At 64.7% G+C, this 27714-nt stretch overlaps 1 protein-coding gene across 5 annotated transcripts; it reads left to right on the top strand.

Moving 5' to 3' along the window:
• The first annotated feature begins 172 nt into the window (after positions 1 to 172).
• Positions 173 to 26068, top strand: RIPOR1 (RHO family interacting cell polarization regulator 1). 5 transcript variants are annotated; one of them, XM_082769861.1, is made up of 23 exons: positions 173 to 320; positions 1290 to 1397; positions 14402 to 14528; positions 16797 to 16946; positions 17320 to 17398; positions 17685 to 17708; positions 18001 to 18054; positions 18196 to 18348; positions 18432 to 18495; positions 18570 to 18613; positions 18750 to 18875; positions 19061 to 19209; positions 19438 to 19567; positions 20404 to 21225; positions 21378 to 21517; positions 21883 to 22057; positions 22208 to 22343; positions 22423 to 22584; positions 22673 to 22831; positions 23194 to 23390; positions 23473 to 23556; positions 23968 to 24058; positions 25103 to 26068. In XM_082769861.1, the coding sequence occupies exons 3-23, from the start codon at positions 14428 to 14430 to the stop codon at positions 25198 to 25200; spliced, it is 3138 nt and encodes a 1045-aa protein (XP_082625987.1). In that variant the 5' UTR covers positions 173 to 320; positions 1290 to 1397; positions 14402 to 14427; the 3' UTR covers positions 25201 to 26068. The 5 variants fall into 5 exon arrangements, with proteins under 5 accessions (XP_082625987.1, XP_082625986.1, XP_082625984.1 ...); XM_082769860.1 differs by lacking the exons at positions 173 to 320; positions 1290 to 1397 and adding exons at positions 6580 to 6775; positions 24302 to 24365; XM_082769858.1 differs by lacking the exons at positions 173 to 320; positions 1290 to 1397 and adding an exon at positions 6581 to 6775.
• The last annotated feature ends 1646 nt before the right edge of the window (positions 26069 to 27714 follow it).

Here is a 27714-nt window from a genome sequence, read left to right as displayed (position 1 = left end):
GCACCAGGGCAGGGAAAGGATCAGGGCAGATCCCGCAGCCAGGTGGGGCGAAAGAGAGGGGCAGGGCTGCTCCTGCGGCGGGTCCGATGGCCCCAGCTCTGGGAGGTGGAGCAGCAGGAGGCAGCTCAGGGACAGCAGCACACGAGGAAGCGCCGGGACAGCCAGCGCAGCCGGTCTCAGCAGCTCCAGACCTTGGCCGGTGGGGGGAGGACCAGGAGCAGAAGCAGCCGGAGCTGCATGGACCTCAGCCAGCACCTGGAGATCCCGTCGGAGTGAGTCTGCGTCTCCTTCCAGCCCGAAGAGCTCTTTGCCCTGCCGAGGTGCGGGTGTTGCCCATGGCATGAGGGACGGGGCAGCGGGACGGTCGCAGTGGGGACACCCCATGGCGCTGCGCTCCCAAGGCACGGAGACCCAGTGACCGTCCCCAGCTGGGAGGGCTGGGGATCACCTGGGGGGACCTGGGGGGTGCCAGGACGAGCAGGGGAGGGTGCTGGGTGCAGGAGGAAGGCAGCTTGGCAGGAAGCACGTCCCGAGGAAGCCGAGTGGTGCCAGCAGATAATGCGCCCGGGCTTCCTCCTGCACCACCGCAGCAGCGGGGTTGGGTTTGCCAGCCACTATCTGGCCCTGCAGCCCCACCAGTGTGGCCCCCCTCTTGTTGCATTATTATCAGCAGCTCGCCCATCCCCACCTCGTGCTTAACCCGCTGCTGCCTGTCCCGCTGCCCTCTGTCCCTTTGGCCGGGGGCTGGAGGCTCCGTGGGGGCTCAAGGACGGTGCCAGGAGCTCGCTGCTGGCTTTGCCTGCTTGGGGACCAGCATCTCCCCCGGCCACGCTGTGTCCCAAGGGGACCCCCACCACAGGAGGGTGCTGACTGGCACCAAGGGAAGGACCTGAAGGGCTTAGCTCTGTGGTTGCCTCCCCATTGCCTCTCCTCGCTGTGAGCTGGTCAGATCCTGCCCGGTGTTTCCTTTGGAAGCCCCCTGGGGAGGCTCCATGGGGCAGCCTCGCGACGCTTCCCGCGCCCGGCTTTGCACAGATGTAGCTCAAGCACCTGGTGAGCACTGCGGAGGAAATCCGTCGTGGGGGAACAGAATGACAACATTGCTCCAGCTCCACTTAAAGAGCCAGGACTGAGCTGCGCCGCAGGGGCTCTGGAGGAGATGTTTTTTTTCTACTTGTGGATCCTCGGATAAGCAAAAATTCAGTAATTCCAGTGTTCTCCAGATTACCTTGTTCTCCTGCAACTGAGCTCTGCCCAATTGTCCCCCTCCCCATCTTCTTGTCTGGCAGGGAGAGGACCTCGGTCTCCTATCGGCACAGCCTACCCCTCCATGCTGCAGCTGTGTCCTCCAGTGCTGCGCTGAGCGCTGGTGCCCAGGGGGCCAGGCAGGAGCCGAGGTACGTCACCAGCCACCGGCGGCCCCGGGGACACTGCGGGGACTGCACATCAAGCCAAAGCAAGAGGGCTGCAGGGCCCAGACAGCACCCTGGGGTGCTGGGCAGGGTGGGACCTTTGGGGCGTGCAGGGTGCAGGATGGACATGTAGTGCAGGAAAGGTCTGGGGAAGCTGGGCAGGGTCCTGTTGGGGCACAAGCACTGCTGGGATCTTCCATGTGCTGGGGGCTATGGGGCAGCGCCGTGCTCAGCCCCGGGCAGGAGGTGGTTTGCTGGAGCCCCCAGTCCCCTGCATGTCACCACCCAAACACATCAGGGCGACCCCTCTGCAAACCCAGGGGACGGGGACTGGTGCAGGGACTTCAGGGATGTCCCCGGAGAGCAGCGGGTGCCCATCCCGTGGTTTCTGTCACAGCTTTTGCTGGAGACATGGAGCAGAATGGCCAAGGAGCCAGGAAGCTCCGGGGTTGGTGTCACCCGTCCCAGCACCTCCTGCTGCCCCCTCGCCTCCATCAGCATCTCCCACCCTGCGCCCTTCCCTTCCACCCCACAACGTGCCCCACGGGTTGGCCCCGCTGGCGCAGGGACGTCCGTGCCAGTGATGTTCTCACGTCGCCTCCCTGCCCCTGGACTGGGTTTTCATCCCCACCAGCACCGTGTTTTGGCAGCTCAGCTCGTCTTTCTCTCCAGTGACCCCCTCCTTGGAGCCAGGGAAGTGGCGCTGGGGAGGAGCTTGGCTTCTCCTGTTTGTTATTACAGGATAAAGTTACCCTTTAAAGCAGAGCCAGCGCTGTCAGGGCTGCATACCATCCGGGAACATCTCTTGTTCCCAGCGGCTCCAATTCTCTTCTTGTGCTCGCTCGGAGCCACCACGCTCCCAGCTCCGGGCACAGAGAGGGGGGCACGGGTGGGGGGATCTGAGAAGGTGCTTGGAGGCTTCTCCTCCCACCCTGTGGGGACCGAGAGCAAGGAAGGCGGCCTCTCCATGAGCAGGAGAGCTCTCCTGGCTCTGGGGCGCATGGGGGAACAGGAACAAAAAAGCAAGAGCCGGGGGCAGTGGAAGGGCAGGAGCAGCGTGTCCTCGCTCAGCATGCAACTGGGAGGGCTGGTGCCGGATCCAGAGGTGTCCTTTGCTGGGGCCTGGCAGGGGTCGGTGTTTTTGGGGGCTTGAGCTGGGGGCCGGCCCCTTGGAGCTCAGCAGTGACGTGTGTGCGGGGTGGAGGGGAAGGAAACGGAGCTGGGGGGGTTTCCTGCAGAGCTCCTGCACCTTCTGTGCTGCCGCAGATGTCTCCAAGCCGGGCGGGGAGCCGAGACCCCGTGCAACCCAAGCAACCCGCTGCTGGCAGGGTGACACCAGCCCTGACGCGGAGTCGTCCCCGGCAGGACGATGAGAGGCAGCACGTGCCAACAGCCAGCGTGTGGCAGATAAAGGAGCTGGGACCTGGTGGCACCAAAATGTGTGTCGCAGGCGTGTGAGGCCCCTGGAGCTGCAGGGAGCCAGGGGGTCCCCGGGGAGCAGGGGAGCATCGAGTGCAATGGGAGGGCAGGGTCCGTGCTGGTGGCACGTGTCCCCACGCTGCCCCTGCCCCACCGTAAGGACAGTGAAGCAATGGGGCAGAATCGCCCAGAAGTTTGGGTGATTTCCAGCGCTGGAGGTTTTCAAGACTGGACCAAGCTCAGAGCAGGGAGATGTGGGCCAGCCCTGGCCACTACCACATGGCTCATGTGCTTTTTCCAAGGAACTTTTGTACCGGGCAGCTGTGGCTGTGTGAGTGTGGGTGGTGGAGATGGGGCTGCCTTCACCAGGCTCCTTGCATCTGTGAAGGGCTGGCATGAGCCTGGAAGCATCCATGAAGCCGGGGGTAGCCCGATGCCTGTCCCTGCCGCGTGCTGGGATCACTCAGAAGCCTCCTTGCTCCATGACGTGCTCTCACTCGCATCAGGAACACAAAAATTCGGGTGTTTATGTGCCTTGCTGCATGATCCGGGCTGGTGGAGCCGTAGTCCAGCAGGGACAGGAGATGGTTACAGCCGCTTCCTATTGCCCTGCAGCTTGCTCATCCGTTCTCATTTCCTTAACCCATGTCCCAGTGCTTTGTTATTTCATTCGGAGGGCAGGGATTATTTGCTGAAGCCTGGGGGTTGCTGCTGGGGGTGCTCTCACATATCTCCGGCCACTCTGGGAGACCAAAGCGGGGCTGCCTGAGCTGTGCCTGGGTTCTCAGCGACCCAGAGCTGAGCCCAGCACGATGCCAAGTGCCTGGGCTTGCAGGAGAGCGCGCTGCTCCGCTGCCCGGCCGTGCCAGCGCCCCGCTGAGCCGCGTGCCGGTCTTGTGCATGAGCTCAGCCTTCCTGCTCGGTGCGGGACAGGCCCTCAGGGGCTGCAGGAATCCTCTGAATCACAAATACTTTCGGCGTGATTACGCCAGGGCGTGAGACGTTTCCTACGGCGCCGAGGTGGGGACGGCGTGCGGGAGACATCACGGAGCTGGCGTCTGGTCAGCTCTGTGCCTGTCCCCTCCAGTGTGCCTGTCCCCTGGAGATGCTGCTTGCTGTCCTCCTGGGGTGGATCTGCTGCAGATCTGCCAGCTCTGGGTTTTCTGTTTTTGCTGCAGGGCCCTGCTTTGGGTGCCAGCTTGCCCGGCACAGTCTGGCCGAGCTGGCCGGGTTTCCAGCAGGGCTCGGAGGAGCTCGGCCAGCCGTGAGTCAGCCAGGGCCGTGGAGCTGGTTGCTCACACTGCCTCAGCGCCGTCCTGCCTCCGTTAACTCCTTCCCAGGTCAGGCTCCTCCACCACCACGCACCCAGAGGAGCCGGGAGCCTGCAGTGGTGCTGGCTCAGCTCGCAGTGTGGGGCTCGTGGACGAGGCACCTTGCTCTGGGGCATGGCCGAGGTGAACCGTGGCTGCCCTGCACGAGCAGCTGGACGTCCCGGTGTGAAGTTTCGGGTGCTGGAGGCTCTGTCCTGCACCGCTCCAGCGCAGAGCAAGAATGCAGAGCATGCAGCTGCTCCGGGGCGTACGTGGAGCGAGGCATGGAGCCAAGCCCTGGCCTCATGCCCTCTGGAGAGAGGGGAGAGGAGGACGTGGCTCGAGGCCCAGCCTCCAGTGAGAAGAGTGATTCGGGGGGAAGAAAGCCTCCACGTATTTGTCCGTGCCATGGATGCGGCTCGGAGGGCTCGCCGCTGGCTGGTGGACGCCGTGCCTCCTTAAAGCCAGGGCTGGTGCTTGGAGGAGCAGCCAGGATGAGGTTGAGGTTGACCGGGACCTCCGGAGGCCACTTGGTCGAGCCCCCTGCTAAAACAGGGCCACCTCGTGCTGTGAGGGTGTGGGTGAGCTGTGCTGTGCTGGGCAGCCCTCTGAGCCAGCTGCTGACCTGCGGGGACAACTGGAGGTGCCGTGCAGAGCAGCTGCGGGGGGCAGTTGCAGACCGAATTCACAGCTGCCGTGCCGGGGCGGTGGCAGCTGCCTGAGTTTGCAGCGAGCCTGGAAATCCATGGGCCAAAGTGCTGACCCGGTGCTGGCACTGCTGGGACTGGAAGCACTCTGAGGATGACCCATGTGTGCTGAGAGCTTCCTCCAAGTGTTCTTTCCCCTGGTGTTTTTTTTGGTGAGGACCCCAGCAGGGAGGCCAGCAGAGCGTCTGCCAGGGGCAGGTTTCCTGAGCTTAGCAGGGCACCTGTGCTTGCACTTTGAAGGTTCACACATCCCTCTGAGCTGTGTCAGAAGGGGACAGCAGTTTCCTGCCTTCCCCTGATTAAATTTGCTCCCCCAAGCACGTGGCTGCCCTTGGAGAGCTTTCGGAGGTGGGCAAGGCAGCGACACCATCTGCAAAGTGTGGATGGGATCCACGTGGGATGCGACCCATCCCAGATGCTGTCACAGCTGGCGAGGAGGTGCTCAGCGTGCCAGGCACGTGTTGGACCATCCTGGAGGGACAGACACCGCATGGCACCGGGGCTTTCAGGTGGGTTGATTGATCCCCATGCTTCCGCCCAGTTCTCTCCATGCCTGGTTTGGTTTTTCCTTTTATCCAAGGGTCCCGCTGTCCTCTCTGCCACATTTTCTCCGCCGCTCCTTCCACACAACCTTGAGAGCTGGGACACCTGGCTTCCCGCAGGCTGTCCTCAGCAGAGCCCCCCCCGGCTCCACGTCTCCGCTCTGCGGCACTGCTCCGCTCCTCGGCGGCCCCAGGAGAGCGGTGGTGGCGCAGCGATTTCCCTGTCGCAGATATTGCCCTGCTCTGCTGAGCTCCGCGACGTGGCAAGGAGCTCATTAGCGCTTTTGGGTTGCAGGGCTCGCTGGAGCACTGCGCTGTCTTGTCCTTGCTCCGCGGATGTCTCACCGGGGCCCGAAAGGCAGCAGTCCCACTTAAAAGTGGGTCGGTTTGGGTGGATCTAGGACAAGCAGAGAACGGTGGCCTTGGGAGACGGGGGGGAGTGGGGTGCGTCTGCCCTGCAGATGTTCCTGGGGGCGGATGGAGGAGGTGGAGGAGATGCCACTGTGGAGATGGCAGTGGCATTTAGGGCTCCAGGGCACAACACGGAGTGCAGGGTACAGCCTGCAGCATCCATCGGGACGGCAAAGTGCACCCACGGCGGGGCTGCCTTCCTCAGGGTGCTGGGGGGCTCCTGCCCTGCGCAGGCTGGTGGAGATGGAGGCTGTGGGTCCGTGCCTGTGCTGTCCCCTGGCAGAAGGGGATTGCTCTGTGGTCTGTGGGTGGGCAGGAAGGCAGTGAGATCCCCAGGCAGCAGCAGAGCTGGGCTCAGCGATGCTCAGGTCTCCGCCACCGACTGACCGTGCAGGTCACATCCCTTCCCCTCCCCGAGGTGCTGTCCCCTTGGCCTGCACGTGCTTGGAGCTGGAGCCCAGGGGGCTGTGGTGGCCCGACCGTGGTGGCAGGGGGCTCCATCCACTGGTGGGGACACGCCGGGTGCGGGTGCCAGCAGCAGCACGCAGGGCCACCAACACCAGCACCGTGCGGGCTGTCCCCGGGCTCCTCGGTGGGCACAGGCTGGTGGGGGCCCATCAGGGTCCGTGGGGACGCTCGTCCTCACCCTGTCGCAGTGCCGGTGGCGGTGGCGGTCACGGTGGTGGCAGTGTCACCGGTGGTGGTGTCACCGGTGGCGTTGACGGCGGCGGCTCCTCGGGGAGGGCCGGCGGGGGAGGCGCTCGGTGGCTCCGCCATTGGCGCCGTCCGTGCCGTGGTTTCCTGCCGAAATCACATGGCTCTCGCGTTTCCATGGAGAGTGGCCGGGGTGGGCGCTGCCAAGCGCCTCTGAGCCTTCCCTGCCTGCTCCCCGTCCATGGGAGAGGAACAAAGGCGATGCGCCCAGCCAGGCCTGCTCTCGCCGCCCGCGCCGTCCCCCGCCTCTCCTGGGACATGTGAGTGCCACCCGGCCCCGTGGCGGGGGGCTCCGTGGCGGGGTCTTGCCGTCAGCTGGTCCCCGTTGGGGTGGGGACAAGGACAGGGCTCGGGGGCTCCGTCCCCGGGTCCGGACGGAGGCGCTGAGGGTGGGCTGGGGGCTCCACCGCCACCGGGCGCGTGGGCCGAGCGCTCGGGGACAAGGGGACAAGGGGACGGCGGTGACAGCGGTGACACCGGCTGCCCACGTTGGGGCGGGGGTCTGGGGCTGAGGGGACGAGGGGCTGAGGGGCTGAGGTCCCGTCCTGCCCCACGGGGCTGCGGCAGAGCCCGGTGCTGGGTCCTGGGGTGCCGGGTGCCGGCCATGGCTGGGGGCTGCTTCCTCCTCCTCCTCCTCCTCCTCCTCCTCTGGGCAATGGAGGGAGGAATGCTCGGAGGAATTAATGAGACAGATCTGGCTTTGTTGCGGGCCCCATCCTCCTATCTCCCGGCCCTGCCAAGAAATCCTTTGGGAAGCCAAGCGCCGTTAACCCCTTCCCTGCTGCGGCACAGGGCTGGGCTGTGCCCCGGCCCCATATGGATCCGGACACGGCACCCTCGTGGCCGTCAAGGGGACCTGGTGTGTCCCACCACCCCTTATTCCCGGCCGTGGTGGCTGGTGGAGGTCCCCGAGGCTTTGCCACGTTCCCGGGGCTGGGGACAGCTCGGTGGGGTGGGAGCTGAGGTGCCCGGTGCTGTCCCCACAGCGGAGCCGAGCAGGGGCGCGGGGACCTGCGGGAGCTGACGCGTGGCTCTGGGCTGTGTCCTCGCCGTGCTCCTGAGGGGGACATCCCAATGGGGTGCCTGGGGGGACCTGGGGTTGCGTGTCCCCCAAAATGCCCTTGTGTCGGGCTCCAGCTCCGCTGGTGCAGGCTGTGACGGGCACGCTGCCATGCCCCGCAACGGAGAACCAGGTTTTGGGGCCCCAGTAAGGGCAGGGCAGTTGTCCCCGCCGTCCCCAGGGGGGACATGGAGCGGTGGAGCCCCAGCTTGGTGTGGGTGGAGGCCGCTGCAGGGCTGCTCCCACCGCCCATCTCCCCGGCTTGTGCTTTGGGGCTATTTATAGGGCTGCCGTTTATATCTGCGCTATTTCTGCCCCGCATGGGGAAGGCGCGAGGAAGTGACGGAGAGGGCTCCAGCCTGCTCTGCCCAACCCACCGGGGACGATTTTGTCACCAGCATTGTCACCCCCTGCCCCCTCCCCGGGTCTCCCCCATGTCCACCAGCTCGGGTGGCAGCAGCTCCTTCCCCAGCCCCTTGCCGTGCCCGTGCTGTCCCCAGGAAGGGGCTGAAATATCTCCTCCATCACCTCGGCCTTTGTCTAATTGCTGCTGGTGCCAGCGGGGGACCCCGCTCCCTGGGCAGGTGGCCTCGGAGCTGGCTCCTCTGTCACACGCTGCGGTGGTGCTGGGGGCAGCAGGGAGCCGCCTGGGGATGTCCCCGTGTTTGGTGCAGCTTCCTCGGCCTGCCAGGACCCAGCCCGTGGCCGTGCCTCCACTGCTTGGGATTTAAGGCTGCATCTGGATGCCCCTGCACCCTTGAGGGGGTGACATTTACCCCGTGGCTCTTGCCATGGCCTGATCCAGGGGCTCTCCCATCTCGATCCCTGCACCTTGTGTTTGGAGACGCCTCGTTTGGGATGGGGGAGGCTCGGGGCAGCTCTCCATGCCCAGCAGAGGAGCAGACAGAGGGGACACCCCACGGAAATCATCCGTGCGGGGTGCCGTACCCACATCCCGGGGGTCTTTTGGTGGTCTCCCAGCGGGTGCTGTGCCTTCGCTGCCTGCGTTACCGGCCGCCCACCCTCCGCAGGGAGTCGGCGTTGAGCTTTAATGAGGACAAACGAGCTGGCACGGGCCGGGGCTGCGGGCGCGCTGCCTGGGTGTGTGCCGGGCACCAGCCCCGTGCGGCTGCCAGTGAGGCCGTGCAGGAGGTCGGCCTCGATGATGCTGCAGCCTCCCTGCTCCGTGGGGAGCTCCGTGGGGGTGAAGGGTGCCGCGTGGCCTCCTGGTGCATCCTTTTCGGGGGGTCTGCAGGGCCGGGGGAGATGGGGGGATCTGGCCATGCCTCGGGGCTGGGCTCTGCTCCGTGCCCGTGTCACTGGAGCGGAGGCTGCGGGCAGGAGGGTGACAAGACATTTCTGTTGCCAGCTCCCTGGCGTGGAGGCCTTCCCCTGCAGCAAGCACCAGGATGTTTTCGGCAGGCTGCTGGGGGAAACATCCCCCAAATGCCACCTCCCCGCAATTCTGTGTGGCACGGGGGTGGCAGGGGGCACCGGTAGCGCCCCAGTGCTGTGAGCACCCCGTAAAGGCTCTGCCCTGATGCTTTTCATCCTGAACCTTGCCTGACCTCCCTCTAAAAGCAGCAGCAAACAGGAAGGGAGCCGGGGAGGGAGGCGTCTCTTCCTGCCGTGGTGACGGCAGCCTTTTCCAGCCGGGATGGGGCCGGGCTGCTCCAGCCTCCTCCTTCGGAGCTGGGGCTACGGCCAGACAAAGGCCAGGACCCAGGCAGGGACCCGTGGCCCCAAAGTGGGTCACATCTGTGCCACGGGCAGGCTGCAGGGTCCCCTTGCTGTGGGGATGCTCTCCAGGGACAGAGACTCGGGTTCCTCTTGCCCTTAGGCTCAGCACTGCTCCGCAAAGGACTTTTCCCTGTCCTTGCACCTCTCCTGCCCCTTGGGACCTGGAGACCCGTGGGAACGTAGCCTGTTCTGGCTCACCGTTCATGCCCTGCTGATTTTAGTGCCGAATTCCTATGCGGAGTAAAGTGCCTGGGGAGAAACCCCACGTTGTTACGGGTACCACAGCCATGCCCTTTGGTCCCCACGTGGGAATTGCACCCAGCATTTTCCAGAGCCCTGCAAGGAGCTCCTTGCTGAAGCCAGCTTCTCCGAGACACGGGCTAGGAAAGCCTGGGCCGGGAAATCCTTTCCCCTGGCAGCTGCTGCGTGTGGTGTCCACGTAGGGCGCACAGGGGGCATGCTGTGGGACACCCACAGAAAGCTTCAAAATTAAACAAAACAAAACAAAGCAAACAGAACAGCCATCCAGGAGAGAGCAGCAGCGACGTGCGCGCTGCGCCGGGCTTATCAAAGGGGCCCCTTCCCCGCGGAGGGGACGGACGGACGGACGGACAGGCGGACGTCCTCCCTTCCCCGGACCTTGAGTCACGGCCGGGGGCCGCGGCAGGGCCGTGATGTCAGCCCGTGGGCAGGGGAAGCGTGGGAGGGGACAGCCAAACGGGGCAGCCCTCGCCGCGGCCCCGCGCACCCCAGCGGCATGAGAGGCAGCCCCACGCCGCCGCCCGCAGCGCCCCGCCGGACGGGGGACGCATCCCACCATGAACGGCAAGCAGAAAGGTACCGAGCGCCCGCCGAGGGCTTGGCGGAGCTTTCGCCCAGCTCTCAAATCACCTGGGGAGCCTTGAGCCTCCCAGACACCAAAACGTGGCCGGAGAGGGGCGAGGGGGACGTGGCTCAGGGCTTGGGTTGTGAGCGTCTTTCTGGGTTGGGGAGGTTTAGGATAAGGTGCTCCGTGCCGTGGGGGGGAGATGTGGGGCTGTGGGGACTCTGGCTCCCCATAGCCCTGGCCAAAGCGGTGGCCCCGCAGAGAGCTCAGAGCTGATGTGCAGCAGATGTGGTGCTCGGGAGCTCGAGTGTCCCCACCGCTAACTTGGGGGGTGGCGAGATGGGGGGGGCCCTGAGGTTTGCAGGGCAATGTGGCCGGGCTTTTGGGGTCTTTTTTGGGTGAGGCACTGCACCCTGCTTGCCCTGGGGAGGAGAGCTGTCCCTGCTGGGGTAGCAGGGATGGGTGTCTGTGACCTGAGGGGTGGCTGTCACGACATGTGGCATCGTGCTAGGTATGTGGTGGTCTAGGACCTGCCAGCCCCCCAGCGCGGGGGTCCTTGGGCTCCTTCCCTACACAGGGACCACGTTTCCCTGGCAGGATTTGGTGGGGAGCTGCTGGTGCCCAACACGGCACCCTGGAGGGGGGCAGGTTGGGGTGAAGGAGGCGTTTGGGACCTTCGCAAGGTTCTGCCAACCCCACCAGCATCCTTCCAGAGGCACTCGGGGAGCAGAGCCCCGTGAGCTCTGCTCAGTGCCTCCGAGAAGGCTCACAGCCCTCTCCAGAGCAGGAGCAGGGGCTGGTGCCCCTTGGAGGGGCCACGTCCCCATTTGGGGGGCACAGAGGCGATCTGCAGCCCCTCCACCTCCAAAGAGACAGGGATCCTGCTGGGCGCTTGGTCTGTGCCCTGTCCTCCTGCAGGGGATCCAGCTTGCCCAGTGCAGCCACCTTCACCGGGTGGCCCAGGGCCACAGCACAGATACCCCAGGAAACACCTTGTGCGTCGGGGACACCCCCTGGGTGCCACTTTGGGGCTTGCACCCCCCTCGAGGAGCCCGTGGGTGCCCCGGGATGTCACCGTGTCCCCCCCGCAGTGAGCCCTGCCCTTCCTTGGGGACGCTCCGAGGGGTAAATAAGCACTTCCTCCAATTCTTCCCATTCGCAGCTCCTTCCCTTTCCTGCCTCCCTCCCGCTCAAGGAGCCGGCCAGCGAGGGCGGACGCCGGCTCCGCGCTCAGGGCTCTGCGGGTGCCAGCGGGGTCTGCGGCTCCGGCGGGGGGCTGTGACCCGTAGCACCGGGATTTTCTCTCCTGGCTGAGTCCCAGGGGGGCTACGGTGCCGCTCACGGTTTCTGACTCATCCCGTTCCCAAAGCTGATCCCCGCCTTGGCGTGCCACGGGCTGGGCTGGGGGCAGGCGGGGAAGGGGCCCCGGAGAGGCAGAGCGCGGAGGAGGTCAGAGCAGAGGCGGCTCCCAGGCCCTGCGCTGAGCCCCGGATGCTCCCATCCTCCGAGCTGGGGCGGGAAGGAGGAGGCAGAGCATGGCCAAACGCTGTCCCGAGCCGGAAAGGGGCTGGCGGGGGGCTGGGGCGTGCGTGTGGGTTCAGGCAGCAGGGACGCAGCTGTGCAAACAAGGGCGCAGTGGCTGGAGTGGAGGGAACGGCGCCAAACTCCCGCGTTTGCAGGCTCCAAAGGTTTTCCCTGCGGTGCACCCTGCTAGCAAGGGCGAGCTCGCCCCAAGGTGCCCTTGCTGGGGGGCCCTGCAGTGCCCGGGGAGGTGGGTGCACCCCGCTGGTGCTCCAGCCTGGCTGTGGGTGCCAGCCCTGGGGGTTCAGGGGGACGGAGGGCGCCGCGCTGGCCACCTTTGGGTGCGATGTGTCCGGACGTGGCGGTGGGGCTGGGGGGCTCGGAAGGAGCCGGTTTGTGTTCCTGGGGCGTCTCGAGCTCCCGCGCGGTGTTGATAAACTCGAAAGAGCGACCTGAGGCTGGTGTCTGAGTGTCAGAAACAGAAACCAGCTGGGACCAACCCAGCCGGTTGGACTGCCCCCTCGGTGCGCCGCCGGAGGAAGCTGGTAGCAGCATTCTTGGTGTCCGAATCATCTGGAGAACACCAGGCACCGGGACGGGGGCTGGCGAGCCCGCGGGGAGGGCTCCGGCGCTCCCCGCCGCCCTCGGCACGGCTGGCAGCACCCCGATCCTCGGCCCTGTCGGCCGCCTCCGCGGGCAGGGCTGGACAGAACGACAGGGACAGACAGACAGACGGACGGACGGACAGACGGACAGACAGGCTCCCGGGCTGGTGCTCCGTGGCAGGGGAGAGCTGCGGGCGCTCGGCGACTCGGGCACGGCGGCGAGGTGCGAAAGCTTCGTCAGGAGGCGGCTTCGTTAGCGCTGTAATTAGGGGCAGGGGGCGGGGGCTTTGTGGGGCTGGCAGGGCTCCGTGGGGCCACTCAGCTTCGGGGCTCGTTCTCAGAGGGCTCGTGCAGCGGGCTCGGCTGGTGGCGGGGACACGAGCGGGTCGGTGTCCCCTTGGTGCTGCTCTCCCTGCGCTGAGGGGGCTCCAGACCACCGTGGGCAAGATGCCGGGGCCAGCTGCCCCTTCCGTGCCCCGGGCTCTGCTCTGCGCCGCCGGTACCAGGTACCTCTTATCTCGGTAATGTCAGGAATGCACCGTGCTGGGGCTTCCCCTGCTCCGCAGGAGGAGTGTGCCAGGAACAGACCCCCCCGTGCCCAGCTCGACGCCTGCCTGCGCCAGGCGTGAGCATCCGCTGTGGTCAGGGGGAGGATGGGGTTCATGGGGCATCCCCCTCCTGGCTGTGGGGTACTGCGTGGGGTGCTGGAGGTGCTGGGAGAAGTCCCTGGGATCTTGCAATGCGGGGAGAGTGTTGGGATGGGATGAGGACACCTGGTCCCTGGATGGGATGAGGTCCCTGGGCTGGGGCACAGGGACGTGGTGCTGTCAGTGGCCACAGCTTGTGGCAGCGCTCCTGGTCCTGATGCTCGAAGGCAGGAGCACGTCCCAGCTGCTTGAGGCTCCTTGAGGGATTTGGAGAGATGTCAGGCATCAATCCATCCTGGGGAGTTGTGCTGCTGAAAGGCATTGTCCCTGTGACACCCCCAGCATCCTTCCCCCGTGCAGTACCCGCACACCCTGGTGCCCGATGCCCCTCCTGAGAACCCCCACGCTGTGGGCAGCAGCAGTGCCACAGGCCTTGCTCGCTCAGTGGGGAGCAGATTAAACAGCCCTGCAGAGGGTAATCTGCCCGGGCCCTGCAGGGATTACAGCTCCTCCTAATGAGCTTAATTGGGACAGTGTTGTCCTGGCGACTGCAGGGACCGGCACCAAGGTAACGCCGAGGCTGTGGGACCCGCAGAGCCGCTCGGCTTGGACCGAGCAGCGAGGGGGGGACGTGGATCTCCTGCCTCCTTTCTCTGCTCACCCTGGGAGCTGAGAACACCCCGGCTCACCCTGGTGCTGGAGGAGGTTGGGGCATGGCTTTGCGGCGGCCGAGCAGGTGCGTGGGGACGTTGAGGCCGGGCTGCAGGGCTCTGCGGCACCGGGGGAGGCTTTGCCTGGCCGTGGAGGTGCCCCAGGCCCAGGCTGGTGACACCGGGCTCCCCAGCCTCTGCTTGAGGACTGTCTGTGGTTGTTTACCTCCAGCAGTGGCCAGGGATGCAGCGATGCTCTCCACGGTGCAGGGTGGCAGCGGGGTCCAGGCCCCGGTGCTCAGAAATCTGCTTCGTCCTGCCCAAGGTGCGCATCTGGCATTGCCCTGGGGACAGGAGGCAGTTTTGGGGCTTCTGCGGTGGCTGCAGGGACTTCCCAGGGTCCCAGGAGGGGCAGGGAATGGCTCTGCCTTTCCTTTCCCGATGCAGAGCTCCTGGAAAGGGCCGGGAAGTTTCCAAAGCACTTTGTTGTCCATGGGTTTCCATCCTGCTCGCCGGAGCGAGAGGAAGTCAGCATGGAGACGGCAAAGGGCCGGGCAGCAGGGTCCGGCCCCGCGCCCTTCCTGCCCCGCTGGCGAGGTGGCCGGGGTGGCTGGGGGACAGAGGGACACCTCTGGGGACCAACTGGGGCTCAGGAGGCTGGCCGTGATGTTGGGCACTGGGCATCAGCCTCTTCCCGTGGCTCGCACGGGGCCGTGCGGGGACATATCCAGGTGCCGCGGCCACCCTGCTGCCTGGGTGCCACCGCTGTCCCCAGCCTCGGTGGCACCCTGCCTGTGCGCACTGCTGCTGCTCACCCCGCTGTCTCGTGCCCTGCAGGGAGGCCCTCCAGGTCGCACTCGACGATGTCGCTGTCTGCGCGCCCGCAGCGCCGAGTCCTCGTCGCCAAGATCAATAGGAGCCAGTCGTTTGCCGGAGTGAACTCGACAGCCGACCGGCCCTTCAGGTAGGAGAAGGGTGCTGGCGCTGCGAGGGATGGGGACAGGGACGGGGACAGCACTGGTGGCAGGGCCCGAGGTGCTGCCCCTTCCTGCTGCACCTCCTGCAGGGACCCTCGTGGTGCCCAGGGGATGTTGCGCCGGGGGCTGTGGGGAGCATTGAGGCCAGGTGGGACCCTGAGTCCGTCCCCAACCTTCATCTGTCCCCATCCCAGCCGGGAGGAAGGGCCCTGCTGTTGGAGCACGGCGGGGGCAGGCAGATCACGATGGTCCTCAGGAAGTCCTCGAGGGTTTCCCTGTGACCATCCCGTCATGTTTAATGCCTGCGGTGAAGGAGCTGGTGTGGTTTGGAAGCTTTGTGTCTCGACCGCCTCGACGTCCTGTGGCTGCGAGTTTCTCTGTTTGAGTGCTGGCGTGACTCAGGGCTTCCTCTGGGTCATTGCAAACCCGTTGCTGGAAGGTTTTCCTGGCTGCTCCATCAGCTCTGCTGTGAGGAGCGGTGAGCAGAAGGTCCCTGCTTCACCTCTCTGCTGCTGGTGATTTTATGAGACCCATCGTATGGTTCCCCCTTGGCCGAACCTCACGTCAAGGGGAACCTCCCCAGGTGCTGCTCAGCCCTGCACCCTCTGCTCCTTTCCCAGCTCCTCGCGGGGAGGGAGCTGCGGGTGCGTCTCGGGACAGGCATGCCGTGGGTTTGGGCTGTGGCATTTTAATGCTTTTGATCCCATTTCCATGCTCCTTACCTCCCAGTGCACCCAGCACCTCCCAGCCAGGACAGACAACCGGGTGGCGGGGGGAAGGAGTGCCGAGAGCGAGCCAGGCTCCAGCAGCACCTCCAGGAGCCTTGCCAGGCTGTGGGCACCGCAGCGGGGTGGGCACAGGGCTGGGCAGAGCTTCCCCACGGCTGGGAGCAGACCTCCAGCCCTGCTCAGCTCTCATCCCGAGGAGCTGCTCCCCTTCTGCAGGATGCTCCTGTCTGGAGCCTCCGAGCCTTTTTGTGGGGCTCCAGCAGCTGGCCACCAGCACGCCTCTCTGGATCTGGGGGTGCTGGAGTGGCAAGCAAGCGATGGGGAGACACTCATGGTGCTCAGGGCCCTGGAGGATGGGAATGAGGAGGGATGGCCGTGGAAAACAAGCACTTGCCCGTCATGCTGGCTTGATACGAGGCCAAGACATTCTCTTTCCCCTACCAATGTTTCGGGGAAGTTTTTTGGCCGCTCCTCCGAGGAGCTGCACAGGATGGGAGGTCCGGCCCGGGACGGCGCTGGTGGCACGGCCACGCTGGAGGGCGGAAGGGAAGATCCGGCCCTGGCGCTGCTGGAGGGGCCGGGGAGCGCCTGTTGCACAAGGCAGGAAGGGCGGTGTTGGGGTGGCAGGAGAGATGTCCCTGCTCCCTGTGGCTGTGCCGATGAGGGGGTGACAGGCTCCTCGTCCCCATGTTGCTCCCGTGCTGATACTGGCTGGGGTCCCTCTCTGTAACCCCACAGTGGCAACCTGGGGTGCTGACGAGAGCTTGGTGACCCTCTGGGGGATGGCCAGGGCTGGAGATGCCCCCATAGCTACTCCAGTAGCACAGCTTAGCTCCAGGAGGTGTAAGTTTGCCTTTGCTCCCCCTAAAAGGAGCCTGGGACCCCACAGAGGCATCCCCACGGCCAGCATCTCCAACCTCTCTGAGATGGGGTTAGCTCCCCGCTGTCCTCCACCATGAGCTAAGCAGATGTTTCCTTGTCCTCCGTGTCCACTTTGGGGTGGCCGAATACATCCAGGGGCCATTCTCCCTCCTCGTTCTCCCACCTGCCTTGGCAGTGAGGTCTGGCAGGGCTTCACGGGGAGGCTGAGCAGGCACAGGACCGACCTCGGTGCCTGTGGACCGCGCATCCCAGCTGGCCGCTCTGCAGCAGGGGCGCACGAAGCGCTTCTCCTCCCTGCGTGCGGGGTGCCCGAGCTCCCCACCAAACATCTGCATGGCTCCTTTTGGCCCCGCTGCTTCCTCCAGCAGCCAGAAGGATGCTGTGGGCGCGGGGTGGGAGCCGTCGGGGCGCGGGCGCGTGGGGCAGGCGGCCCCGCAGCCCTGCACAGCCCCGTCTCGCCCGGCCCCGCTGGCCGGTTAGACTGGCTGCCAGCGAGTCGTGGGAGAGGCAGGCAGGTCCGGACGGAGCTCCCGGGACCTGGCCTCTTTTCCAGAGCTCCCTGTCGCGAGACAGAGGGTGCCCAGGGGGACCCCGGCGCTGCGGGCTCACCCTGACCGTGCCGGCTCTGCCTGCCTGTCTCGCCAGGAACCTCTCGCCCTTCACGCCCACCGTCTCCCGCAAGACTGGCTCCAGGGTCAGTAGGATGTTCTCAATGTCCCACAAATCCCCGCCACCCAAGGTGCCTCAGCCCAACCGCCTGGACGAGGTGTACGAAGCGCTCAAGAAGGGCTTGACGTAAGTGCTGGGCCCCCCCACGGCCGGGTGGTTGGAGTCAGGGAGCACCCACGGGTGTCCGTGGGCCCCCCGAATCAAGCTGGGTGTGGGTTTGGGGTGGCAGCTACCCAGCAGGGACACGCCAGCTCTCCTGCTCCTGCACAAGAATTGTGTGGGGAATGGGAGTGTGAGTCCCAGTGTCCCAGAGCATGAGGGATGCAGTGGCATCACCTCCCTGAGACCATCCCCATCTGGGGTGTGCCCAGTGCTGCAGCAGTGCCCCCGCTCACATCCCACACAGAAGCTCACGTGGGCTCCCTTGCTGGGGTGGGGAACGGAGTGTGGGGCTTGGTGGTGTGGTTCCAGACTGACCCCATGGTGCTGGTGTCCCCAGAGCCTACCTGGAGGTGCACCAGCTGGAACTGGAGAAGCTCAGCACCCAGATCCGCGAGTCCAAGAGGAATTCACGCCTGGTGAGTGACGCTGGGAAGCCTCACGGGGTTGTGGTCACAGCTGGGACTTTGTTTAGCTGTGCCCCAGCGCCCAGTCTGCTTCTGTGGGGACATCAGGGGCCAGCCCGGGCTCTGCTGTCGGGCTGCACGGGGCTCCTGTCCTGCTGCCATGCACTCTCCAGCCCTGGCTGGGTGCTGCATGTCCATGCTGACATGCTATGGGTGACGGGTGCGCCGTGTGCCAGGGCTCTTTGGGTGGGCAGAGCTGGCTTTGTGCTGCGTCTTATCCCTCTCCTCTCTCCTCCAGGGCTTCCTCTACGATCTGGATAAGGTAAGCGGGAGTGGTGCCCCGTCCCCTTGCCTCCCCACATCCCAGTGCCAGGGATGTGCCGCCGCCAGCCCCTTCCCTGCTTGTGCTCCCCCTTCTACTGCCCTCCTTCCCCTGGGTGGCCGGGACTGGGGCTCTGTGGCAGGGTGGCAGGGGACATAACAGAGACCACTGGTGGCTTGTAGCCCTCTTCTTGGGACATGTCCTAGCTGCAGCACGAGCATGGAGCAGGGCCGTGTCCTGTCCTGCAGCTCCTCTTGGGGAGCCTCTCACACCATCTCCTCTGTTTTTCCAGCAAGTGAAGTCAATTGAGCGCTTTCTGCGTCGCCTGGAGTTTCATGCTAGCAAGGTAGGAGATGGGAAGCGGGTTGGGCTTTGGGCTTTTGGCCTCCGTGTGGCACAGGGACTGGGAGACCTCCTCAAGAAGCCGCTATCTCTGCCTGCTGCTTGTCCCCCTTCCCCTCACGGCACCTCTGGCCTGTCCTTGCAGATCGACGAGCTCTACGAAGCCTACTGCATCCAGCGGCGGCTCCGCGATGGGGCCCACAACATGGTCAAGGCTTACAGCACGGGCTCGCCGGGCAGCCGAGAGGCACGCGAGAGCCTGGCTGAGGCCAGCAAAGGCTACAAGGAGTACACGGAGGTCAGGCAGTGGGTGCTGGGTGGGCTGGGAGGGTGCCAACACCATGGGCTGTGGGTGACGGGAGCTCTGTCCCTTGTCCCCAGAACATGTGCCTGCTGGAGAGTGAGCTGGAGAGCCAGCTGGGCGAGTTCCATGTCCGGATGAAAGGTAACTCGTCCCTCCACAGCCCCGGCCCTATGTCCTCACATCTTGTCCTGACGTCCCTCTGCCTTCTCTTGCAGGGCTGGCAGGTTTCGCCCGGCTCTGCGCTGGTGACCAGTATGAGGTGCGTGGGGCTCTGGGCTTACGGACGGGGATCTGCTCTCCTCCCTCCCTGTGGTCCTTGCTGTACCTGGGAGAAATGGGTGGGCTTTGTCCTGGGTGCCGGTGCCCCCATCCCCATGTCTCTGCTCCTTCCCCAGATCTTCATGAAGTACGGGCGGCAGCGGTGGAAGCTGCGGGGGCGCATCGAGGTGAACAGCAAGCAGGTGTGGGACAGCGAGGAGATGGTTTTCTTGCCTCTCATCACCGAGTTCCTCTCCATCAAGGTATGGGGCCCTGCAGGGAGGGCAACACCGGGACCTGGTGGGGGACCAGGACCTCACCCAAATCCAGCCCATGCTGGGGATGGAGGGTGCTGTCTGGTGGTGGTGGCATCCTGGCAGCATCAGGGGTGCTGCGTGCACAGCTGCCAGTGGGCTCATCTCATCCTCTCCTCCTCCTCCTTCTCCAGGTGACGGAGCTTAAGAGCCTGGCCAACCACGTGGTGGTGGGCAATGTGTCCTGTGAGACCAAGGACCTCTTTGCAGCTCTCCCCCAAGTGGTGGCTGTGGATATCAATGACTTGGGTACCCTCAAACTCAGCCTGGAGGTGACCTGGAAGTGAGTACCCCAGCAGGCTTTGCTGGTAGCGCGTGGCAGGGCTGGGGACCCACAGCTGGCCTGCCTTGAGCTTTCACCCATCCCAAAACCTGGCTGCAATTCTGGAAAGCCACACCTGGGCTGAAGAGCACGCTGGTGTGATGTCCAGCACCCTCCCGCTCACTGCAGAGCAGGGTTGAGACCTCCTGGCTTAGGAAGCTCCCCTCACCTCCCTGCTCTCCTCCGCAGCCCCTTCGACAAGGATGACCAGCCCTCGGCAGCCAGCAGCGTCAACAAGGCCTCCACGGTGAACAAGCGCTTCTCCACCTACAACCAGAGCCCTCCTGACACGCCGTCCCTGCGGGAGCAGGCTTTCTACGTAAGTGCAAGGCCACGTGGAGCTGCCTGTGGCTGGGGCGAGGTGGCCCGCGGTGGGATCTGCTTCGTTGAGTCGAGCTTGCCAGGAGAAGTCCCAATGGGTGGCACAGCTTGGGGACAAGGGCAGGCAGACCTGCCCCGGAGCTCTGCTCCATCCGTCCCACCACGGCCCCCGGCACCGGCCCTCCAACCCTCACAGCTCCTCTTCTCTCTGCCCAAGAGCCCGGCGCGGGCAGCCGACAAGCACGGCTGGTCCTTGTTGGATATCTTTCGGGAGACACTCTTGGAGAAGCTGTCTCGGAGCTGCTCCTGCGGCGACGTCTCCTCGGTCGAGCTCAGGAGATGGCCGCGGCCGGGCCGTGTAAGTGCGAGGGCTGGTGCCGGCCTGTAGCGTAGCCCAGTGGCGTGGCCGTCCTGTCCTGCCGTAGCGTAGCCGCTCCTCGTCTCCTACTCGCCCGTGAGCAGAAGGCCTTGGCCGTGTCCCTGCTGGTGGCCGTGCTGTGCCGTGCCATGCTGTGGCGGTGCCGACGCGGCGCTAAGGTGGCGCGGTGCTGGCGTGGCGCTAGCGTGAGGTTGGCTGGGGTGACGCCGGTGCGACGTTGTTGACACTGCCATGATGTCATCGTGGTGTCATGACATCATCATGACATCATCGTGATGGCGGTGCTGCCCCCTGTGGGCTGGTGGCGGGGCTGTCGCTCTCCTCGCAGCCGAGGCCTCCCCGTGGTGTCGCGCCCGCCGCGCTGGGTGCCGCCGGCTGGAAGGGGCAGCAGCGCGCCGAGGGGCGCCCCTTGCATGGCCTCGGCGCCTCCTGACACCTCCTCGTCCCTTCCACAGAACATGCTGCGGCGCCAGGAGGAGCTGGAGAACGGCACGGCCTGGTCCATCTCCTCCGAGTCCTCGGACGACTCCTCCAGCCCCCAGCTGTCGGGCAGCGCCCGCCACGCCGCCAAGCCCATCGTGCAGCCCGAGGTGCAGGCCTCGGCCCCCGCCATCGAGATCTCCTTCTCCCAGCAGCAAGAGGAGGCCGGGGCTGGCGGCGGTGTCCCCGCCGGGCCGGCTCTGCCGGGGCACCCGGAGGAGCAGGGCGGCCGCAAGAAGGACCCAGTGGCCAACGGGCACGTGCCCTACGCCCGGACTCTCAGCCACATCAGTGAAGCCAGCGTGGACGCGAGCATGGAGGCCAAGGCTGCGGAGAGCCCATGGGAGCCCTCTCCCAGCCCAGAGGACCCCGGTGCGGGCGAGCCAGATGCGGACTCCCTCCCTGGCGCCTCAAATTCGGTGCCAGAGGGCTGGGCAGGGCAGGACAGTGGCCCCGAGGCCAAGCCCCGCGCTGTGGTGGCGTGGGCTGAGACTTGCGAGACGGAGGCCGAGCCGGTGGCAAGCCCGGCACCCAGCCCGGCACCGGCACAGGAGGTTTGCGGCAGTGAGGTCCCCACGCCGGCCGCGGTGCTGGCACAAGCCCCCGCCGAGGAGGAGCCCGTCCTCGCCCCACACTTGGCCGCCAGCCCCCCAGCAGTCCCACGGGTGAAGGCCGTGGACTCAGGGCTGGAGGAGGCCATCAACCTCCTGGCCTCAGCGCTGGATGACTATCGGGGGCAGTTCCCAGAGCTGCAGCCGCTGGAACGGGAGCTCAAACACCTGGAGGAGATCCTGCTGGTGAGGAGGCTCAGAAGGAGGCCACAAGAGTGGTTGGGGACAAGGGACAAGGGTGGTGGGGCTGTCCCTGACGGCAGTGACCAGGGATGAGGGTGGTGGGGTCACTTTGGCTGCCTTGCCAAGACCCGTCCGTGCCATCTTTTCCTCCACAGCACAAGCAGGGTGTGTTCCTCAGCCGGGCCTCGAGCATCAGCCTCACGGTGGAGCACGCTCTGGAGAGCTTCAGCTTCCTCAACACCTCAGACATGGAGGACTCAGAGGGCTCCGAGGAGGATGCTCTCCAGGATGAGAGGTGGGCAGCAGGGGGCTCACAGAATGGGGCCTGGGGCAGGATGCGGCCCTGGGGCAGCAGGGATGGGGGTGCCCAGTTCTGGTGGGGTGCCTTCCTGCCCCAGCACATCTCAGTGGGTCCATCTCAGCTGGGGACAGTCCCAGCTCATAAAAGAGAAGGATCTGGCCCTGCTGGGGACACCCCATGTCTCCATGGGGACTGGGTGCCCTGTGCTCCTGGGACTGATTCCTTTGTCCAGTCCTGAGTAGCTGTGTTACTGTAGGTCCTACAAAAACTGCCCAGTGTTGCCCCCGCAGCAGTGGGTGAGGATGGGCTGGATCCAGGCTCCCTGCACTGACCTGGCTCGGTCTCTCCCTGGTTTGCAGGAGGGCCAGCAGAGCCCGGCGTGTGAGCAGGGCCCCCAGCGCCAGTGAGGTGGGAGCAGACGACACCGGGACATGCAGTGGCTCTGACGGCAGTGCCGACCCCATGAGCACCGGCAACGAGTTCCTGGATAAGGCCCTGGTGCTTCACCTCCACAACTGCAACCGCCTGCTGCTGGTGAGAACAGGGGCTGGGGCACGGCGGTGGGGCTGGCCATGGCTCCCTGCAGCTTCTGGCCCCGATAAACCCCCCAGAGATGTCTTGCTGTTCTGGGATATGGGCGCTGCGCTCCGATCCTAAAGTCCTCGGCGTGCCTGTGCCTTGCAGAAGCTGGGCACTTTCGGGCCCCTGCGGTGCCACGAGATGTACGCCCTGGACAGGCTGCTGCGGGAGGCGCAGGTGCTGGAGATCGTGTGCCAGCTGACGGAGGAGCGACTGGAAGCAGCCACCTCTGCTGCCGGAGGTAAAGGTGGCGCGGGGCCGGGAGGGCAGGAGGTGGCAGCCCCCCACCAGAGGAGGCTTGACAGCGCCTGTCCCCGCAGTGGTGCAGTTCTCCACGCGGAAGGACGGGGTGCTGCCCCTTTGGGACCGCTGCGTGGAGCTGCCCAACGTCTACACCTGCCCCGTGGAGCGGTTCCTGCAGGTGCTCAGCGCCCAGTACGCAGCGCCCGTCAACGAGAGGCACCCAGGGCTGGCTGATGCAGGTGAGCCCGTGGGATTTGGGGAGGGAGCCGCCGGCACTACAAGGTGCCTGCGACTGCTGCACAGCCTGACCCCGTCCCTGCCCTGCAGTGTGTGTGAAGCTGGTGGAGGATGTGCTGAACCGGCGGCTGCCCCGGCGGCCCGGCGGTACCCAAGGCGAGCAGGTCACCATCTTCCAGTACTGGAGCCACTTTGAGTCCCTTGGCGCCCTGGTGCTCGACACCTACGTGATGGAGCTGGCGGAGGAAGGTGGGTGCCCTCCTGCCCTCTCAAAACCCTGGCTTGGGGTTCCCAGCCCTGAGTATGGGGTGCCAGAGGCCATGCTGTAGGGTGTGCAGCACCTCCACACGCCATGAGCCACCACCCAAACGCTCCCCCATTGCTGGGGTGGACCCAATCCATTACTGGTGCACAGCCCCCTCCCACGCTGCCTCCCTGGGCACCCTCTGGACCTTACAGGTCCCCAGCATCGCAGCTCGGTGCCCCAGCAGCAGGGCACTGCCCCTGGTCACCCTGTGTGAGGTCCCTGTGCCTGCTGTGGGTGCAGGCTGAGCATGGGGAGGGAGGCAGGGGCGAGCGGGCTGGCGGTGCTCACCCGGCCGTCCCCGCAGTGCTGCTGGCGCAGAACCTCAACTCGGACGACCAGGACGTGGTGCTTCGGGCGCTGAAGCGCGTGCCCGAGGGCCGCCTGAAGAAGGAAGGGCTGAAGGCGCTGAGCCTGCTCCTCGTGGAGGGCAACAGCAAGGTGGTGAGCGCCGTGTCGGCCCAGCTCCGCAGCCTGGCGGAAAACCCCCGCTTTCGCCAGCGGGTATGTCGCGGCCGGGAGGGGAGGAGGTGGGCTCCAGGGACGCTGCCCCGAGCGGTGGCACTGACCCTTTGCTGTACCCCAGGCCCTGGTGTGCTACCTGGACCAGCTGGAGGATGAGGAGGTGCAGACACGCGTGGCCGGGTGCGCGGCGCTGGGCTGCCTCAAGGTGAGAGGGGTGTGGGGAGGAGCAGCAGAGCCCGTGGGCCATTCATTTTCAAAGCTGGGCTGGCCACGGGGTGGATGAAGAGGAATCTATGTGCCCAGGGCAGCCCAGCAGTGCCCCAGTGGTCTCTGCACGCCCTCTTGCTGCTGGGAGAAAGGAGCTGGTGGTGCCCAAAACTTGCCAGAGAACCAGGCAGGGGCACCGGGAAAGGAAAAAGGGAAGGGACACAGTCAAGGGATTTTGCTTCCCAGGGCTGGGCTGGAGGAAGGAGAGCTCCATGGGGACTTGGGGACTTGCCGTGCCAGCCTGGGTCCTGCCATGGGGACCTGGGAACCTGTGCTGCCTTCCCCTCTGGTCCATGTCCACGTGGATGGTGCTGCCAGCAGTGCTCAGCCCTTTGCCCCTCTCCCGCAGGCCAAGGAGAGCATCGAGCAGCTGGTTTACCTGTGCCAAACCGACAAGGAGCCCGTGCGGGAGGCAGCCAAGCAGAGCCTGATGCTGTGCGGTGAGTGTCCTGCGGCTCCCTGCTCCCTCCACGCTCACGGCTCCCTCCATGCCCCCAAGGGGCACCTCCAAGCCCCACGCTGCCCGCGGGAGAAGGCGACCTGCGCTGGTCCCTGCCTACCCCACGCTCTGGCTCATGGTGCCCCAAGCTCTGCGGGGCGAGAGCAGGCTGGCGGTGGGCAGCGAGGGCCAGGAGTCTTGCGGCCACAAGTGCTAAGCGTGGTTGTTATTTATTATTTGCTAGATGGCACTGAGAGAACCATCTGAGTGGGTTTCTAGGCCTCCAGGTCGCGGCAGCTGCTGCACAGGTTGGGACACGTGAGCCGTCCTCGTCCCCCAAGTCCCCGCTCCTGCCGCTTTGCTCACGAATGTCTCCGTCTTAGAGCCTGTCAGCCGTGTCACGTTTTGGAGTCTGTGTGTCTTGGTTGTCCGTAGCGCCCACCCCCGTGGCACCGCCGGCACACGTAGGTGCCCCGTGTCCTGTGTCCCAGCAGACTGTCCACGTCACCAGCTCCTGTTGGGGCTGGCCGCTGTGTGCAGATTTGTGTGCGGGGCTGCCCGGCAAAGATCCCCGAGCCGGCTTGTGGTGTGGACGTGTGCATCCCTGTGTTTATGTGGGGGTCCTGGCGAGCCCTCGGGGGTCCCCGTGTGAGTGCATGCAGATGTGCACAGCTGTTTGGGGTGCTGTTTGGCACAGCCCCGAGCCCTGGCTGTCCGCGAGCATGTGGGGCCAGCAGCCAGTGCTCCTGGAGCTGAGCTGCGGGTGATCCCTGCCCCGTGTGGGCATGGGCGTGGCAGGCAGGTGAAGAACAGGACTTGCAGCATCAGAATCCGGGGCTCTGAGGGCTTTTAGAGCCTGATTCTGTCTGGGACCCATCCAAGGAGAACAGGAAAAGTCTCTGCTCTGTGTCTGAACCACACTGGCTCAGCTCTGCCGGGCACTAGCCACATTTTCCTTAAAGGCCGGGGAGGGCAGATGGGGACAAGCAATGTCCAGAGCTTCTGCAGTTTGCTTTGCTTCACTGACCACAGCGTGTGCTTGCAGGGGAAGATGGCAAATCAGCCCATCGGCGGCTGGAGGAGACCCTGGACAGCCTCCCGAGGATCTTCGCGCCAGCCAGCATGGCCAGTACAGCTTTCTGAGACGCCGCATGAAGCCACCCGCCACCCCTCGAGGCCAAAGGCACCGCTGGGCTACCTGGGCTTGCACGGACTGGGCCCAGCCGGGAGCCAGCAGCCCCCAGCTCGCGGCAGCACAGCGCAGTATTACCCCCGCCGGCAGCTGGCCGCGGCCGCACACTGCCTTACGGAGCACCGCTTCCCCTGCCCCCAAAACGCTGGCCGTGCGGGGTGCCACGTAGGCACCCCCAGGCGAGGAAGGAGGGGGGGGGCTCGCCGCACGTCCCACCCTTCGATTGCTATTTAAAATACACGAGGAAACCGCCCTTCCTGCCCCGGCAGGGAGACGTACTGGATTTCTCTGCCTCCTGCCTTCCCGTCGCGCGAGGGCACGTGCCCTCTCCCGGGAGGAGCTGCACTTTGGAAACGACGCCGTTTCTTTCCAGGAGTCGCCTGGGCTGTGGGGACTGCTGCCCTTCGCCTCCTGGAAGTCCCCAGGACTTAAATAAAAATGAAAGATGAGATATTAATATATTCTGCTGGCGTTTCTTCTTTCCAGCTCCACGTGCTCCTGTCCCTCTCCCCGGTGGCGGCTGCAGGGAGCGTAGCGAGGTAACGGCCCCAGCCCAGAGCCCTTCCTGCCCTGCTGGGAAGCGCTGTGGAGGGCAGGGGCAGGAGGAGTGACAGAGGGACAGACGGACGGACGGACAGAAGCTGCCACCTTTTTTTTTTTTTTTTGGTTTTATTTTATTTTTTATTTACAGATTTTTGCAGAAAAACGAAAGCAAAAAATCCTTTTCTATAATGTCTCTATAAATCTATATATAATGTAATTACAGAGAATGACTAATTTTGATTTTAAACCAGAAATAAAAACAAACCTTTAATGAGCCGTGGTGTCGCTGCGTGGGTGTTTCTCCGGCCCCGATGCCACGGGGCAGTGAGAGCTACTGCCGGGCCGGGAGGGGTTTCGGGGGATGATTGGGATTTCTGCCCGCTCCCACGGTGTGCCGTGCCGTCCTGCCCTCCAGGGATCCCGTCACGGTGGTGATTTAAACACTGCTTCCAGTGTCATCTTTGCAAACGCACCTTGGTTCAGCTGTCTGTCAGGGGATTGCTTCTGGGCCGGCTCAGCTGGGCTCAGCTGGGTGTTTCTCCAGTGTTTGGCAAGCTGAGGATTGACACTGGCCTTTGGCCTCACCCAGAGGAGGGCAGGTGTCTCTTTTCAAGCAGTGGAAGGAGTTTCCACACTGCCTGAGCTTTGCAGGAGTTCCCGAGATGCTGCAAAACCTTGGCTGCTGGGCATGGGAAGCAGAGGCAGAGCAGGGTTGTGGCAGAGCTGGTGCCCAGCACAGGGAGCCACGATCTGCCCTCAGAGAAGGGAGGTGGCTGCTGGCACGGTGGACGTGGGGACATCCCAGAAATCAGGGTGACATCCCCCCGGAGCACTGCCACTATTCCTGGGGCAGCCCTGGTTTCTACTCTGTTTTGTGCCTGTGGCAGGATCCCAGGTAATGGAGCCAGGGTCAGAGCTCGCCCAGCTGAGCTAGGTTCTGAAATCCATCCCCACCAGGGATTTGGGACCTCTTGGGTTTCCTCTGATAGCTGCAGAGGCAGGAACCACCATGGCCAGCTCCATCAGCACCTCCCTGGGTTTCTCAGCAAGCCCCAGCCTCCGGGCCCTCTGTCCTCACTAACAACCCTTTGCTAGGCTGCCTCAGACCCCGGCACTGCTGAGGACAAGAGCATCCTGGAGGTGGAAAGTGGCCCAGACTACTTCTATCTTTGGTGTTGTTTCTTTCTCCCCTGAGCAACTCCTCGGAATAAGAACAGCCCCGTGCTGCAGTGGCCAGGGCCATGCATTCACTTCACTCATCTACGGGGGTGTTCTCCGTGCCCTGCCAAGCCCTTCCAGGATAAGCTGCACCTTGGCTGCAGAGACCTGAGCAGGAAAGCAGCCTTCTGTCAGGGCCGGCAGGGTGCTGCACGTCAGGACAAAATGACTCTGGAGCTCCTAGGAAGAACCTCTTGTATGTATTTCTGGGGCTATAAGAATATTTGGGGAAAAAAAATGTAATTTATGGGATGTATTTCCCAGCCCCTTGCTCTGAATGGGTCCATTCCAGCACCCAAGGACCTACTGGTGATGTCCATCCCCACGGACACTGCCAAGTCACCTGGAAACACAAAACCACCACTTCAGCTGGAATAAACTCCTAAGACTCTTCTCCTTTGGGCAGCACTCACATAAAGCACTCACTGCAGTTTGCATCCTGCTCATCTATTTTTTTTTTTTTTTTTTTTTTTTGAGGACTGCCGAGGAGCAGGACAGCCATCACAAGGAACAGCGGCCTGAGAGGAGGGGGAGCACCGAACTTCTCCCTCCAGGACTCCATGTGTCCTCCAGCCCTCGTGCAGGAACCTCACCGCTTCGTGGGACGAGCTCGCCGGGATGGATGCTGCGCCGCAGAGCACATTTTGCAGCAGCACGTTTGCTCTTTCAAAGGAGACAGTGTTCCAGCACCACATTTGTCAGCC

This window comes from Aythya marila (assembly GCF_965140915.1).
Source record: "Aythya marila genome assembly, chromosome: 12".
Classification (NCBI taxonomy): Eukaryota; Metazoa; Chordata; class Aves; order Anseriformes; family Anatidae; genus Aythya; species Aythya marila.
This window is presented reverse-complemented; position numbering and strand designations above follow the sequence as displayed.

Bases quoted from the DNA above. Each gene is read 5' to 3' on its own strand.
- RIPOR1 (XM_082769858.1), top strand. From the start codon at position 6,697: ATGGGAGAGGAACAAAGGCGATGCGCCCAGCCAGGCCTGCTCTCGCCG. The intron at 17,709-18,000 runs GTAAGCGGGAGT...CTGTTTTTCCAG, and splicing joins TCCTCTACGATCTGGATAAG to CAAGTGAAGTCAATTGAGCG. The intron at 21,226-21,377 runs GTGAGGAGGCTC...TTTCCTCCACAG, and splicing joins ACCTGGAGGAGATCCTGCTG to CACAAGCAGGGTGTGTTCCT.